At 45.7% G+C, this 17,258-nt stretch overlaps 1 protein-coding gene across 1 annotated transcript; it reads right to left on the reverse strand.

The window, feature by feature from the left end:
• Positions 1-1,843: 1,843 nt before the first annotated feature.
• Positions 1,844-16,366, reverse strand: ELSPBP1 (epididymal sperm binding protein 1). The gene is given in 7 exon segments (XM_045046651.1): positions 1,844-2,653; positions 4,655-4,813; positions 6,554-6,700; positions 9,937-10,074; positions 14,345-14,378; positions 14,381-14,412; positions 16,255-16,366. Coding segments are annotated over 7 exon segments (735 nt in total). The 5' UTR covers positions 16,322-16,366; the 3' UTR covers positions 1,844-2,495.
• Positions 16,367-17,258: the final 892 nt, after the last annotated feature.

Here is a 17,258-nt window from a genome sequence, read left to right on the forward strand (position 1 = left end):
CACTTGCACACAGGCTGCCCTGGAAAGAGCATGACCTTGCACAAGGGAGGTTACTCCATAGCTGAGGACATCCCTGATTTGGGACTGATGGCTGACGGCTGCCTGCAGACAGCATTGGCCAGAGCTGGGTAGGTCCTCTGCAGAAGGGGGATCCGGGGACACACCTCCATCTCCAACACTGAGTGGCTCAGCAGAGACCAGGGAAGGGGGAGTCCACACAAGCAAGGCACCAAGGCTGGAGTCAGAGTGGTAGCTTCGAGAACAGGGCTGTGCCTGGGTTGAGGGGGCAGAGGTGGAAAGTTTGTGAGGGAAGGGAAGTATGTCTGTCTGTCTCTGAAGTCTTGTGTGGCAGCTGGGGGCAGGAGAGCCAGGTTTCCTGTGGCCTGTTTGTATGTGACTAAGGAAGGATGGGTCATCTGGTTGGTCTTGATCTACAGTGGAAAAGATCTGCCATGGGATCTTCAGGCTTCTCGAATGTCTCTGCAACCTCATTTCAGCCAATCAGATTGGTACCCAATGAGGCTGAATGGTGAAAATCTATTCCTGATGTCTGCATGCAGTGCGGGATAGGGGTAGCAGTTGCTCAGAGGGTTTCATGAAAGAGGAGAAGGGGGGAAGGGGAGGGGAAACGAACAATAATAACACAAGGATGCATCTGGGCTCACAGGGAAGCAGATTCTGTAATCAATGACTCATGTCTGCCATGGGCATGGGGAAGGAATAGTTGAGGTAGTGTTGCAATGAATTTTCTTTTCCTTTTTTTTTTTTTTTTACTTTTTTAATGTTTATTTATTTTTTAGAGAGAGAAAGACAGAGTGTGAGTGGGGAGGGGCAGAGAGGGAGGGATACACAGAATCCAAATCTGAGCTATCTGCACAGAGCCCGACGCGGGGCTCGAACTCACGGACCGCAGGATCATGACCAGAGCCAAAGTCGGACCCCTAACCGACTGAGCCACCCAGGGGCCCCCTTGCAATGAACTTTCTACCCTATGTTTACTTACTAATTTATTTATTAATGATTTCATAAGTACCTAAAAATGCTCCACCCAAATCTATGGTTTCCAGGAAAGAGATAGCAGGATCCAGTTCCTTCCAAGGGGCCCCTGGGCTGAGAATCTGACCTCCTACCAAGAGATTCACCATGCATTCCAGGTCCCTCACGGAATCCCATTCCAGGAAGCACAAAGGCAGCCCCCTGGGGGATTAACTGTGGGCTCCTTTACTGGTGTTTAGGCCACAATTCCCCCCTCTGTTCTTCACAAAGGACCAAGTGATTAAGCAAAATGGCGGACAAGGTATTTCTAAAGGTGATTAAGCTCGAAAGGAAAAGACGAAGCAGGTTCCACACTTGGTATGTCCGTCTTCCTCTGAAGATGTTTCTCCTCCCCTTGAAAATAGAATCAAAAGCCAGCATTCAGGTGACAAGTGTGCACTGACTCAAAGTGTGATGTGAATAAAAAAGTATTGCATTGGCTTCCAAGACTGAGTCAGAAGAGGAGGTGGCCGAGCCAAGAGTGGTTAGACCTACCCCTGCCCCTCACCTGGCTCATGGCGGCCAATAAGCCACTGAACCCTGAGCACCTTAACCTCACCTCTACTGTATTAGACTTGCTGAAAGAGGGACCCGAAGGAGAGAGTTGTGCTCTGGTGGACAAGAGTCAGAGGCTGGGCACTAAGAATGTTCTTCATTCTAGCCAAGCCTGGGGACGACTTGTGGGTGATTTTTAATAGCCACCCTGTTAAGATGGTACCCAGAGCCCCAGACCTATTCCGTTGCCTCTCTTCTGTTCCAGGAAGATTGTTTTGATGGCCAAGGCAAAATTCGGGAAGAATCACTAAGTTTGGTGTCATCCCTAAGCCACGTGCATCATAAGGGCAAATATTGCCAGAAACACCAGAGCCATCCACATATCTGATGAAAGGGTTCTGTTTGTTAAATCCCAGACATCCTGAGTGATTAGGTCAGTGGACCCACACAGGGGGTCTGGGGAGAATACTGGAATCAGAAGAAAAGACTGGAAGGGAGAGAGAAGTTGGTCCTGTGGAGAGAGTTGAGGACTTAGGTGCAGAGGTGGGGGAAGGACCCATGCAACGAGGAGAACTGAACCCTACCTTTTTCTCTGTTGGCTACTCAGTGGGTAGCAGGTCAATAACCTGGTGCATGGCTTTTGGGGCCCAGAGAAGTCCTGGTCATCTCCTTTCAAGGTCATCTTTCCTTCTCATGCCCCAGTTTGAGAAATTCCATTCTCCTACTTTGCACACCCAAAGCTTCCCAGACCTAACACTTGGCACGGCACCTTTCTGGGTCCAAAAGGGTTCATCCACCTCTTACTAATCTGGGAAGCTGTCCCTGTCCCTCCCCCACCCCTACTTCACCTCATCTCTGGGACAGGGAGCTCACCTTGCTGGCAACCCCAGCGAATTGTGCTGGAAGGGACGGATGTCACCTTCACAGCGGCATTGCCCAGGTATGCTATGCACCTCACCTTTGCATCAGCAGTACACCCAGGTGTGGTCCTGGTCATAGTTGTAAGAGGTTGCACACCACGTAAGGTTGTGCTTTGATCCTTTGCTGGTACAGTTAAAATAATTCTTGTTTTTGTAGTTGAATGGGAAGTGGCAGGGAAAGCCAGGAACCAGTGAAGAAATTCCTAGGGAGTAGAAGGGGATAGGAAAGTGGTTACCCCCGTGCCTTGATGCTGTGGTGAAGGCTTAGACTTCAGAGCCCCCTCTAAAATCAAAACTGGGTCGGGGCACCTGGGTGGCTCAGTCGGTTAAGCGTCTGACTTTGGCTCAGGTCATGATCTCACAGTTCGTGGGTTCGAGCCCCGTGTCGGGCTCTGAGCTGAGAGTGTGGAGCCTGGAGCCTGCTTCAGATTCTGTGTCTCCCTCTCTTTCTGCCCCTCCCCCGCTTGCTCGCGGGTGAGTGTGCACTCTCTCTCTCTTTCTCTCAAAAATAAATAAACATTAAAAATTGTTTAAATAAAAACTGGGTCCACATGGCCCATGGGTCTGCTCAGAGACTCCCATTAGAGGAAGGAAATACTGACTTAATCCTAAATGCCAGAGGGGTTTTCTTCCCTGGGAAGCTATTTGAGTTTAGCTCTGTGGGGTGTGGAAATGGGGCACAAGGGCAGTGTGAACACACAAGGGGTCCTGGCAGTGGGAGAGAGGAGGACAGCGTCATGTCAGCAGGGGAGCCAGGGAGGCAAGTGGGAAGCGCAGAGAGGACATCTTACAGGGAGTCGTCTTCATTCAGAGATCCTGAATGTGCGAATTCTCCACTCGCTGAAGTGGATTTGGAACCCAAATCAATACTGGCCGGGCTTGTGCGGCGCAGCTCTCGAGCAAAACGCGTCGAGTGCTGAAGAGCTGTCCAGGGTCCTGAAGTCCAGGCCGCCTGGGATGTCCTTTACGGGGACCCATCAGGTTACATTTACAGAGAAATGTTCTATTTTTCTTCCTCGTGGGCTTCTTCCCTGATCACCCACCAAATGTACACTTGTTTTCCTTTGTTAGCAAAATTATCCAAAACACACAATTGGGGTCAAAAGATCCTGACCTTATGTCCTCCCAAAGCACTGTCTCAACAGTCCCTAAGGGCCATCTGGGTCTCTAGCTCAGTGTCAGCAAACTTGTTCTAGAAAGGGCCAGATGGTAGTTATTTTTAGCTTCGTGCCTCATACAGCCTCGGTCTTTATATGTGGGCCCTGGGATTTGAATTTCGTATAATTTTTGCCCGTCACAAAATAGGATCCTTCTTTGGACTTTTTTTCGACTGTGTAGAAAGTTGGGTTGGGGGCCAAGAGAAACATTGGCCCAGACTTAGCTCATAGGCAGGAGAGAGTTTGCAGGCCCCTGCTCTAGGGAAATAGAACTTTATCTGACTTACTACCTGCTATTGATTGGAGGCCCCAACTCTGTAACTTGTAAAAGATTGATACATTGTGAATGATTTTTGTTTGGTAGAGATGCAGATGATTTCTGTCTGATAGACAACCCCAAAGGTTTGATTGCCCTTTGTGTTATTTTATTTTTATTTATGTATTTACATATGTACGTACGTACATATGTATGTATGTATGTATGTATGTATGTATTTAAGTAGGCTCCATATCCAACGTGGGGCTCAAACTCATGACCCTGAGACCAAGAGTTGGATTCTCCACCAACTGAGCCAGCCAGGCGTCCCTTGATTGCCCTTTAGGTGTTACCAGATTGGGTGGATAACTTAACAATCTTGCTTCAGCTCAGCATTCTTTTCACCGACTTTATGTAGTTCTTAAAACGTCCCTCAAATTGACTTCACTATCCTTGTTATTCCCTTATTAGCAATTTTTTTTTTTAAATCTTAGCATGGATTTACTCTATGTTTGTGCAAGCAAGTACTTAGGTGTTTCACATTTTGAAAACCTTATATTGACCCCTTTCTCGTGGATCTTAAGCGGCCCGCATCTTGCCCATCACGCTATCGTATTTTTCATGCTATTTGCTCATCAGATATCCACGAGGGTGGGACTCCGTCTTACTCATCACCACATGCCCACCGCCCAGCACAGTGGCTGGCACGCAGTAGGGCTGGAGTCAGTGTTTTCTGGGTAATTGAGTGAAGGAGTCTGCCTATGTCCACCCAGCCCCCTTCCCCGTATTACTAGTGTCAGCACAGAGGCTCCACTTCCCGTCCTCATCCATGTTCTCCGTGGTCGGGCACCACAGTCTGTTGCTTTCACTCTCAATGCATTCAAAGATCATGCTATTTCTGTAGACGGAGGGGAAGACACAGGGCTTGCTGAAAGAATTTCCCCCATACTCTGAAAATAATGATGGAAAGGTCACAGGGACAAGAAGAGATAACAAAAAGAGCTTCCATGTATCATGCATCAAGTAGGCGCCATGCTTTATCTCAGGAAAGGCAACACGACATTGAACATGCTCCAGTTCAGTTCCTGGTGATGTTATTATTTCCATCCACTTTGCGTGTAAGTGAGAACCCAAGCCATCAACAACCGCACCATTTACAACAGAGTTGCTCTGCAGGCTTCATCAACAGAGTTATCGTGAGATCTAAGGTTAACGTTGGTTTAGGGTTAAGGATACAAGTGATGGATGGCTACGACAAAGATAAAATTCAAGGTTTTATATGGCATTATGGTTTTTTGAGTGCTAAGGGATAAACATAAATAAGGCTTTAGCAGGAATAAGTGTGCTCATGGATAGGTGCCTCACGTGAATTTTCATCTCAATGGAGGCAACACTGCTTGGTGAGGGAGCAGGGGCATCAGAGCCATATGGACTTGCATTCAAATCCTAACTCTGACATCACCTAGGAGTGTGACCTTGGACAGGATTTAATTTTACTGCGACCACTTATTAAATGTGGAAAAAATAGCATCTCATAGGGCTTCTATGGAAACATTCAATGGGATGTGGTATATAGAGTCTAACACAGAGAGGGCTCCAGAATGGATGGAGGTCATTAGGAAGTTAAGAGTAGGGGCGCCTGGGTGGCTCAGTCGGTTAAGCATCCGACTTCAGCTCAGGTCATGATCTCACAGTTGGTGGGTTCAAGCCCCGCATCAGGCTCTGTGCTGACAGCTCAGAGCCTGGAGCCTGCTTTGGATTCTGTGTCTCCCTCTCTCTCTGCACCTCCCCTACTCATGCTCTGTTTCTCTCTGTCTCAAAAATAAAACAAACATTAAAAATTAAAAAAAAAAGTTAAGAGTAGGGATGCCTGGGTGGCTCACTCAGTTATGCATCTGACTCTTGATTTCAGCTCAGGTCATGATCTCACAATTCATGGAATCCAGCCCTGCATCGGGCTCTGCACTGATAGCATGGAGGCTGCTTGAGATACTCTCTCTCTCTCCTCTCTCTATGCCCCTCCCTCACTCATGCTCATTCTCTCTCTCTCAAAATAAATAAACATTTTTAAAAAGAATAAGTTAAGGGGCACCTGAGTGGCTCAGTCGGTTAAGCGCCCGACTTTGGCTCAGGTCATGATCTCACAGTTCGTGAGGTCAAGCCCCACATCAGGCTCTGTGCTGACAGCTCAGAGTCTAGAGCCTGATTTGGATTCTGTGTCTCCCTCTCCCTCTGCCCCTCCCCTGCTCACACTCTGTCTCTCTCTCTCTGTGTCTCTCAAAAATAAATAAACATTAAAAAAAATTTAAGAATAAGAGTAGGCATAGAATTAAGATGAAATCTGAAGCCACTTTGAAATGCAGGTAGGGTCCAGCTCTGGGTGAATCCACGTATTGCCAAGTCTAGCAATAGAAATAGTTGAAAACCAATGTCAGGACTGCAGCCCATGGTACTGGTTCTTAGGACAACTAGATTTTCCATGCTGACATTAGGCACTCAGGGGAACATGGCCTTAGGACATTCCTGTCTCCTGTGGTTGTCCTAATGTATTCTCCAAGAACACACTTAGTTCCTAGAAGTATTGCTCTCAATGCTCTGCTCTCCCCCATGCCACCACCCCCTCAGAATGACCATTGCTCTCCCCCACCCGCCTCCCCACCAAAACCCCCATCCCTGCTCCAGTGCCTTACCATTTGTTTCACAGTATTTCCACTGCTGCTTCTCATCAAAGCTGGAGGTGACGGAACACCACAGCTTTCTGAAGAAGCCACCCTCCGTGATGCAGTTGTTATGATACCTTCCTCGATAGATGAAGGGGAAGATGCATCGTGGGTAATCTGTATGGAAAGGAGTCTGTGAGTGGTTTGACTTTCTCTAGTCATTCACAGGACAGTCACTCAATCACCCATCCATGCATACATCCATCGATCTATCCATCCATCCATCCATCCGTCGGCCATCAAAATACAGGACAAGCATCAAGTTTTAAAGATATTTTATTCATTCATTTTATTAAGCATGCTGTAAAGAAAGCCTACTGGTATACTTCCATGCTCAAAGCTTCCCCCAACAGGGCTCCCAACCTCAACAACACCGCCCCCCAACCTGCTGAACAAACTTCATATACTTCAGTGTCTTAAAAATGAATCTCTTAGAATCACCAACAGACCTGTAGGAATCAAGTCAAGACAAAGAATTTTGATGGTTTATGACCAACAGGTGAAGTCAAGATCTTGGCATACAAAAAAAAAAAAGTTGCCATTACTGAAAAAAAGTCAAATATCAGTGAAGTAAAATATAGTAACATTATCATCCAGGTGCTGGTGCCTTATTGCAACTTTCATAGATTGAATTTCCCACCACAAATAGTACAACAAATATCGTTTTGGACATTATGTTTATAGTGGGTGGGTTTACTCACACTCAGTGAGGGAATCAGGGTCATTTGGAGGTGATGGAGGGGTTGTCATAGATGAAGGGATGAGGGAAGCCTTCCTTGAGCAGGTGGCACTTGAGCAGAGGCTTGCACAATGTGGAGAAGCCAACCATGCAAAAATTGGGGGGAGTTGAGGTCCAGATAGAGGGAATAAAAGTGGGAAGGGTTCAAGACAGGAAGGAGTTCAGAATATTCAAGAAGCATGACAGCCAGTGTAGCTGGAGCTCATCAGGCAAGGAAGGGAGTGGAAGAAGGTGAGGACAGAGAAGGGCAAGTTCTTGTAGAGCTTTGCAGACCAAGGTGAGGTGTCTCCTTCTCCTTTTTCTTCCCTTCCTCTCCCTCCACCCGCCTCCTCCCTCCTCCTCCTCCTTCCCCTCTTCCTCCTCCTCTCCTCCCCCTCCTCCTCTCCTCCTCCTCCTCCTTCTTCTTCTTCTTCTTCTTCTTCTTCTTCTTCTTCTTCTTCTTCTTCTTCTTCTTCTTCTTCTTCTTCTTCTCCTTCTTCTCCTTCTCCTTTCCTCAAGTTGTAGTGCTTTGGGACGTTTCAGATATTAACCCCTTATCAGGTATATTATTTGCAAATATTTTCTTCCATTCCTTGCGTTGCCTTATCATTTTATTGACGGCTTCTTTTTCTACACAGAAGCTTCGTAGTTTGATGTAGTGCCACTTGTTTATTTTTGCTTTTGATTTTGGTGTCAAACCCAAACAATCGTCACTAAGACTGATGTCTTCCAGCTTAGCCCCATGTTTTCTTGTCGGAGTTCTGGGGTTTTGCATCTTATGATTCAAGTCTTTAATAATTTTGAGTTGACCCTTGTGTACGGCATAAGAGAGGGGTCCAGTTCCATTCTTTTGTATGCGACAGTCCAGTTTTATCAACACCACTTATTGAAGAGATCGTTCTTTCCCCATTGCACATTCTTGGCTCCTTTGTCATAAATTAATTGACCATATATGCATGGGTTTATTTCTGGGCTCTCAATCTGCTCCATTAATCCATGTGTCTGTTTTTATGCCAATACCATACTGTTTTTATTACTATAACTGTGTAATATAGTCTGAAGTGTGATGCTTCCTGCTTTGTTTTCCTTTCTCAGGATTGTGTTGGCTCTTCGGGCTCAGGATATCCTTCTAAGTGTGCTGGTGAGCCATGCAGGGGCACAAGCAGGGGAGTAGCGTTGCATGATTTCACATTCCGAAAAGGTTACTTTGACTGATGTGTGGGGAATTGATTTGGAGGGAGGTGGGGGGGGATTTGAGGAGCCCAGTTAACAAATTTGGGGGGGAGAACTGGTGGTGATTTGGAGAAGGATGGGAGCAGTGGAGGCAGCTCCTTCCCAGAAACTGAAGCTAGAATCGATTTTTGAAGGTAGAACCAACAGGCTAATTGGTGGATTACATGAGGGGTGGGAGGGAAAGAATTGGGGCTGTTCACAGGTGGTGAGAAACCCACCACTAGGGGTCCAAAGAGCAGTTCTTAGTTCAGAAGCCAGGGCTGAGGGAGGCGATGCCAATGGCAAACCATCCTCTGTGATTGGCTGAGAGAGGTTTAATCAGATACAAGTTGTTAAATCTCTAGGCCCTGATAGTGTCTGTATCCGCACTTTGGGCAGAGTTTTGTCTCCTCTTGTGTGTCTTAAGCATGTTTGGGGACCTCTTTTCTAGAAATAAAAAAAAAAAAGTTTGTTTCTAATTTTCGGATTCAATTTCAACCAGTAGATCCTGATTTGCATCATTTAAACTAGAGCGATATTTTCAACTAGAGGTGGTATTGCTTCCAAGCTTGGGTTTTTGTTTTTGTTGTTGTTTTTTTGTTCCCCACCCCACCCCCAGTGTAATGGGGCTTCTTTGTAGTCATTTTTAGCTCTTATAATCAAAGAGATTCCGCTTGGAGGTATGAGCCTCTGGCCACCTTTTAATATCTTTTTAGGTTAGTTATGATCATGGTGCTTTTTATTATCAATTTATTTTGTTTAATTTCTGTCTTCTATTGCAGCTAAGGGATTGTGTTGATTTATTCTGAAATTATGAATTTGGAATAGGTAACGTTATGTATACATTTTATTTCAGGATAGTAAAAGGGTTGTTATACTTATTATCAAAGGGAGCCTTTGATCTAAGAGAGTCAAGAACAGTGATACAAGTGAAAAGAAAATCCTAAATATTCAAAATCTGGCTGCTCGTAGGAACAATTAAAATGTCCAACAACAGGATATTGGCTAAAACAAACAAAATGCCTTTTGTCCTGTGCAGAAAAATTAGAAATCATCTAATTGTCAAAAATGTCTTGGGCTTTGAGAAGCAGCAAACAGAGTCTGTCAAATCCCTTCCCTGTTACCCTTTGTTGTCTGTTTTTCCTTATTAATTTAGAAAATTAGGAAAGAGACAAAGAATACGGTGGTTCCCTGTGGCCCTGTAACCTCTCTTTCATTCAGAAAGCACCATTTTTAACCCTATCATTGTCATATTATTAGCCATTGTTAGCATCCCGTATGTGGCCTCCGCACTTTCTATGCACACACCCAGATGTCGTAACTCGTCTTCAAAAATATGATCACATTCTACACATCCACATATTCTCTTTTATAATCCATCATTTGAGGAAGTCGGCTGAGGGGACAGCATGGCATCACTCACCCTCCTCCATACAGTACTTCCACTGCCCATCGTAAACGGCTTTTGTCGAACACCAAGGGGACAGGCTGTTGGTTTTGATACAAGAGAAGTAAGTAGACCCCTTGTAGACGAAGGGAAACACACATGAATCCTTCTGACCTGGAGGACAGAGAGACAAATAGAAGGGTTTCATCACAAATGAATGAGCCAAGGGGGAGTCTTGCTTTGGTTCTCGTGGGCAGTTCTGAAGGTGACACATGCAGTGTTGGCATCCAACTTTCTTGTGACAAATAAGGGTGTGTCCAGTTTACGTGGAGACCAAGAGCACAGGGAAAGAGTCTCATAAGTCATAAAGGCAACTGGAATAAAGTTTTCCTCCAGACCATTAGAGCACCGTCAATGTCACACCAGACACTCTCGGGTCATGACATCGCAGTAGGTAATGGAGCGACACGGGTCAAATAATGCTGCAACACAGACCAGAAAACAATTTCACATTTCAATGCTTTTTTCAATCCTTCTGATTACACAAAAGAGAAGACTTCAATTTAATGCGAGTATTTCTCTACCATGCCTCTAATTTTTAATAATCTCCCTTTTTTTTTTTTAATAATCTCCCTTTTTAACAACAACAACAACAACAACAAACAGGGCAGGACCCAGGCTCAAAGCCTTATTGTTGCACCCAATAGAATTTAGAAATAAGATTTCCTTTTCATAGCATTTACTTTTGTGTGCAATTTCTATTTATGTCAAGTTAGTAACGCTTACAGATTACAGAGCTGATGTTAACTATTCTTTAAAGATAAAGGTGTTAGAGTGAAGATAAAGGTGCCAAAGAGTACATTTCAAGAAGGTTGGGTAAATGATAGTGCTGGTGGCATGCAGATGTGGCAACTACTGAGGGGTACTTTTTGTATTCCTCTGTGTGAGGACAGGACTTTGTCTTTGACACAACGTATCCTCAGAACCTAGAATCGTGACTTGCTCATAGTAGATGCTTCAGAAAGAACTGACAGAATGGAATGAGCTCAGAAAATGTCACGTGAAAGAAAGCTAAACCCGTTTCTTTAACAAAGGACTCATCAGAAGGGTCAGCATGCAGATGAGTATTGAATTAGCAGGAGGCATATGGACTATATTGAATGGTCCTTTCCCCCCACTCCTCAATAGTGCTGGAGACTAATGGTCCCTGAAACACACCTTTTTTTAATGTTTATTTATTTTTGAGAGACAGAGAGACAGAGCACAAGTGGGGAAGGAGCGGAGAGAGAGGGAGACACAGAATCCAAAGCAGGCTCCAGGCTCTGAGCTGTCAGCACAGAGCCTGGCGCGGGGCTCGAACTCATGAACCGTGAGATCATGACCTGAGCCGAAGCCGGCGCTTAACCGACTGAGCCACCCAGGTCCCCCTCCCTGAAACACATCTTAAGAAATGTTATTCTACAGGTGCTTGGGTGGCTCAGTTGGTTAAGCATCAGACTTCGGCTCAGATCATGATCTCTTGGTTCGTGAGTTCGAGCCCCAAATAGGGTTCCTTACTGACAGTGTGGAGCCTGCTTGAGAGTCTCTCTCTCTCTCTTTCTCTCTCTGCCCCTCCCCCACGCTCTCTCTCTCTCTCTCTCAAAATAAATAAATAAACTTTAAAAAAAAAAAAAAGGAAAAGTGGGGCGCCTGGGTGGCTCAGTTTGTTAAGTGTCCGATTTAGGCTCAGGTCATGATCTCACAGTTTGTGAGTTCGAGCCCCGCGTCGGGCTCTGTGCTGACGGCTGGGAGCCTGGATCCTGCTTCAGATTCTGTGTCTCCCTCTCTCTCTGCCCCTCCTCTGTCTGAAAAATAAATAAAACATTAAAAAAAAAGGGAAAGAAATGCTATTCTAGCCCACATTGTGGAGGAGAAAGTGAATACCCATGTAAGATAAGGAATCATTTCAACTTAATACCTTTATTCCCCCTTTTTTGAGAACTGGGATGAGAACGAGCATTTTTTTTATCTACTGGTCCAGGATCACAGCTTTTCTCCTTGCCTTCATCATGTCATTCCCTCCTTCCCTCTTTTCTCCCTCCCTCAAAGACATAATTATGGATACTATGACTAAGATATTCTGATAGGTTATGGATGTGCGTGCATACACCTGTGTGCATGTGTGTGTGTGCTCATGTTCCAAAGATGGTGAGGCAAAGCTTCCATGGACTCACCAAACCTATCTTCTTTTTTCTTTCTGGGCTCCTAGCGAGAACACATTTTTCGGCTGAATAGTTAGGTGGGGCCACGTGACTCAGTTGCAACTCATGGAATGTGGGTAGAAATGAACCCATTTTCCGACCTCTCTAATAGGTGGGGCCACGTGACTCAGTTGCAACTCATGCAATGTGGGTAGAAATGATCTTCTCCAGCTCCTCGCTCAGAAAAGTCCCCGGTGAACCCTATGCTCCCTACTTCCTCTTCCAGCTGGACATAGAGCAGTGGTTCTCAGTGGAGGAGACATTAGACAATGTTTGGAGACATTTCGGGTTGTTACAACTGGGAGAGGGGCGACCTGGAAGCTGCACCACTGGTTCCTACTGGGTAGAGGCTGGAGATGTTGCTAAACACCTTACCATGCACGCGTCCCAGAACCGGGTCATCTGGTCCCAAATGTCAACAGTGCCCAGGTTGAGGAAGTCTGAGAAAGAGGACGCTGCAAAGTATGCTGAGGCCCTGTGGGACGGTGGAGCCCCAGTACAGAAGGGGTCTGTGTCTCTGAATCACAACACAAGTGGCTTCCCATGAAACATCCACACTGAAGTTCTAGATGACATGAACCCTACTGAGTTCAGCCACTGACATTTAGGGATCGTCAGTCTATTACTAATACGGATGAACCAGACATCATCTCTGTCTTCAACCTGGAACCTCCATCTCTTGCTCTGGATCAGATTCTTATCCTGTATAACCTGACCTGGGCCATCACAGGGGTGAGGCTGGGAGACAGCAGAAAAGGCAGACTGCCATCTTTGAGCTTCGCCAATGGGCTGAGGCAAGTGGAGGTCCTTAAGTCACATTGCGTTGTCCACCCCTGGCTCTCAGAACTGTGTGGTCTTGGCTGAAGTCCAAGTTGAAACCAGTTAATATCTGGAAAGTGTTTAGAAGTGGACCCGGAACATGGCTGCTCCTCGACCAACGTTAACTGTCATCATCACCATCACCATCACCATCGTCATCAATAATGCTCAGTCATGGGCACCACCAGTATGTGTGATGCTGGTGGCGAGGGGAGGGCAGACAGATGCCCCTGTACACAGGATTAAGATTATCCTTGGGACTTATTAGTACAAACCAACACATAATAGATACTATTAGCCATCTGCAAAGTAATCCAGCAGATGGTCTGATCTTCTTAACTGGGTTAAAATCCTCCATAATCCGGGCCCTGCTGACCTCTCTGTTCTCACTGCCTGATTAACATTTCCTCGACCTTCCTCCACGTTCTTTCTCGTCTTCAGCGTTTGGCTCATGCCCTTCATCCTGCTCTTTTCTTTGTCCCTAGCTTTACTCCCTGCTTCTCATCCATATGACTTGGTTCAGCCTGGATAAATACTCTTCCACATTCTTATAATACTCTGAGATGATCTCTATAAATGTACTTACCGAATATTTAAAGAATATAATTATCTGCTTATGTGTCTATCACTCCCATTTGCTGTGAGCTCTCCCGAGAGCAGGGCATGAGTTTTATTTATTGCTATGTTTCTGGCCCATAGCACAGTGCCTGGCACTCGGGAACCACTCGGCAAATGTGTGTTGAATAAATTAGTCCGTAACTATGTGCAGAGGAGACTTAGGGATACCAAGTTTCACCACAGGAATACGGGTGTGGTCTCAGGAAGGTATGACCAGAAAGAGACACTAACTGGAAAAGCTGGCATTGTTCCTTGTCTGAATAAAATGTGGCTTCTTAGCCTTTTCAGGACTTGTCAGTTCTTTTGAGAACACAGATCTTCTCTCTAGGAAAATGTCCATACATCCCTGTGGCAGAGACTGCTGTGTGTTCAAAACCAGCTTCATCTTCCTCTCAAAGGTACTGCTAAAAACTACATTTCCCAGGCTCCCTTGCAGCTAAGCACCCTGTGAGTTCTGGCCAATGGAAGTGGGAGAAAATGATGGGTATCGCTTCCTGGCCCAAAAAAAAAGAGGAAAACTCTTCTCCTTCAAGATCATAAGACTCTTGATCCTCGTCTACCAGCTCCATGCAAAGAATCCACAGAGGACCCTGGAACCCTAGGGGATGGTGGAGCCCCACGGTGGAAGGTGCATGGATCCCTGCTAACCAGATGCTCCCCCATTGGACTTTGTAGGAACAAGAAATAAAATGTTTTGTGTTAAGCTGCTAATAGTTTGGAGCTTCTCTGTTACAATAGCTATCCTCACTACCCTGATAAATACACACCCTTTGAAATACAGAGCCAGGGTTTCATGAACTCTAGTGCTAACCCAGTGACCTCAGCTTAGGAATTTCTGGAATACAGAATGTGGTCATTCAAAAAGGACTTCATGGAATTAAAGGGCATGAAAACAAGTGTTTCTGGAGCCTTATTGAAGGGAGAGGGCTCATCAGGCAGAAAAGGATTTTAATTGTGGAGAATGTTTCGCCATAGCTTAAGTGAACTATGACACAGGATGTCTCTTTGTTCTCCTTCCATTTTAACATACCATCTTGAGGTGGTTAATTTAGATTCCTAGATGTATTGAGAACGTAGGCTCACATCCACTAGAATGGCTACTTTTTTTTTTTTTTAAAGATTTTATTTTTAAGGGGCACCTGGGTGGCTCAGTCGGGCAAGCGTCTGACTTCGGCTCAGGTCATGATCTCACGGTTTGTGAATTTGAGCCCCGTGTCGGGCTCGGTGCTGGGGGCTTGGAGCCTGGAGCCTGCTTCGGATTCTGTGTCTCCCTCTCTCTCTGCCCCTCCCCCGCTCATGCTCTGTCTCTCTCTGTCTCAAAAATAAATAAAATATTTAGAAAATTTTTAAAGATTTTATTTTTAAGTAATCTCTACACCCAATGTGGAGCTCGAACCCACAAGCTCGAGATCAAGAGTCACACGCTGTACCAACTGAGCCGACCAGGAGCTTCTACTTTTTTTCTTTTAAACAGAAAACAACAAGTATTGACAAGGATGTGGAGACAGTGGAACCCTTGTGCACTGTAGATGGGAATACAAAATGGTGCATCTGCTTTGGAAAATAGTATGGCAGTTCCTCAAAAAATAAAATAAAATCGGGGCGCCTGGGTGGCGCAGTCGGTTAAGCGTCCAACTTCAGCCAGGTCACGATCTCGCGGTCCGTGAGTTCGAGCCCCGCATCGGGCTCTGGGCTGATGGCTCGGAGCCTGGAGCCTGTTTCCGATTCTGTGTCTCCCTCTCTCTCTGCCCCTCCCCCGTTCATGCTCTGTCTCTCTCTGTCCCAAAAATAAATAAACGTTGAAAATAAAATAAAATAAAATAAACGTAGAATTGCCATGTGACCCAACAATTCCACTCCTCGTTATATCCCGCGAAGTATTTGTAACACCCAATGTTTACAGCAGCATTGTTCACAACAGCCAAGAGGTAGAAAACATCCACATCCATCCATGGATGAATGGATAAACGAAACGTGGTATGTCCATAGTATGTATCACACACACAGTGGAATATTTATTCAGCCTTAGAAGGAAAGGAAATTCTGACACAGGCCACACAATGGATGGATGAATCTTGAGGACGTTATGCTAAGGGACATAAGAGTCACGAAAGGACAAGTATTGTTTGATTCCACTTTCATGGGGTATGTAGAACAGTCAGATTCATGGTGTCAGAAAGCAGGTTGGTGGTTTCCAGGGGCTGGGGGCGGGAAAAACGTGCATTGTTTGAGTACAGGTGATGTATCATGGCTATTGGTTGTACAACGCTGTGGGTGTACTTCTCCTGAACTGTGCGCTTCAAAATGGTTAAGAGGGGAAATTTTATGTTCTGTGCATTTTACCTCGATTTAAGAAAAAGAGTGGAAAAGGAGGGTCCAAGTTGCAGTCTGAGGACTCAGTCCATTGGAATTATGGAGCCCCTCCCCCTTTCAATTAACGTATTCGCATTTCCCTACCATGCGTGCTGAGCATCTCAAATGGTGCTTGTGTCCTGGGCACAGCAGTCCCCAGCTTATCCACGGTCTCTCTTTCCATGGTTTCAGTTATCCGCGCTCAAGGTAGTCCAGAAGCAGATGACTCTCTATCTCCTCCCTACCTGAATCCCGGAATCTTTACTTTGGCCCATTCGTTCTTTCCGGTTTCCAAATCCTCCCCAACATTTCCCAGTACCCTCACCTCCACTTGTCTCCCAGATGTAGAGGAAGGTCATCCATCCCAGCAGGTAACCGGACCATCGATTCATCGCAACTGGCCTCTTCTTTCTAGACTGAAGGAAAACAAAAATTTTGCTCCCGCGGGGCCCCTTCCTCTTCCACTAACTTCCCGGTTTGGTGTCATGCCCTTTTACTTTCTATCCCCAGAGGGCAGTGAAGAGTAACTCCCTCTTACAGGAAAGAAAGATGTGCTGTTCTCCAGAGAAACAACAACCCAGGGCTGGAACTGGTGACCTGGTTTTGTCTTGAGGTTCCACTTCTATCACTGCTTCTACTGCTGGCTACAAATTTTTTTTAATATATTTTTAAAGTTTTTATTTATTTTTGAGACAGAGAGAGACAGAGCATAAGCAGGGGAGGGGCAGAGAGAGAGAGGGGGAGACACAGAATCTGAAGCAAGCTCTAGGCTCTGAGCTGTCAGCACAGAACCTGACGCGGGGCTTGAACTCACAGACTGTGAGATCATGACCTGAGCTGAAGTCGGATGCTGAACCGACTGAGCCACCCAGGTGCCCCTGGCTACAAATTATTAAGTGCCTACTATATGCCACTTCTAACAACCTAAGGAGCAGGGGTGATTATTTTTGCTTTACAGTAGAGTGAAAACACGGTTTGGGAAGTTGAGTAACTTGCCCAAACACCACAGATGGTAAGGGACAGATCTCGGGTTCCACTGCAGACCTGTCTACACAAGTTTCAGAGTTCTCAAGCTTCATAAACCGCTTCCCCCCTATGGGCCTTTGTTCCGTCGCCTGCAGAAGTGTAGGTTAATAATTCTTGCTTCCGGGAGAGGCTGTGAGGGTCCAATGAGATGCTGATGTGAAAGGGCATTTCCATTGTAAATTGTTAGTTGGGTTTATGAGTAATTAAGGCAAAGATCAAGGCAGCTCAGGAAAGACATCAGATGGCCCCAATTCTTAATAACAAATCTGAATGGTCCATTGGGGAAAAAAATCCCAAAGCCAT

The sequence above is a fragment of the Felis catus genome, chromosome E2 (genome assembly GCF_018350175.1).
Source record: "Felis catus isolate Fca126 chromosome E2, F.catus_Fca126_mat1.0, whole genome shotgun sequence".
Lineage (NCBI taxonomy): Eukaryota > Metazoa > Chordata > Mammalia > Carnivora > Felidae > Felis > Felis catus.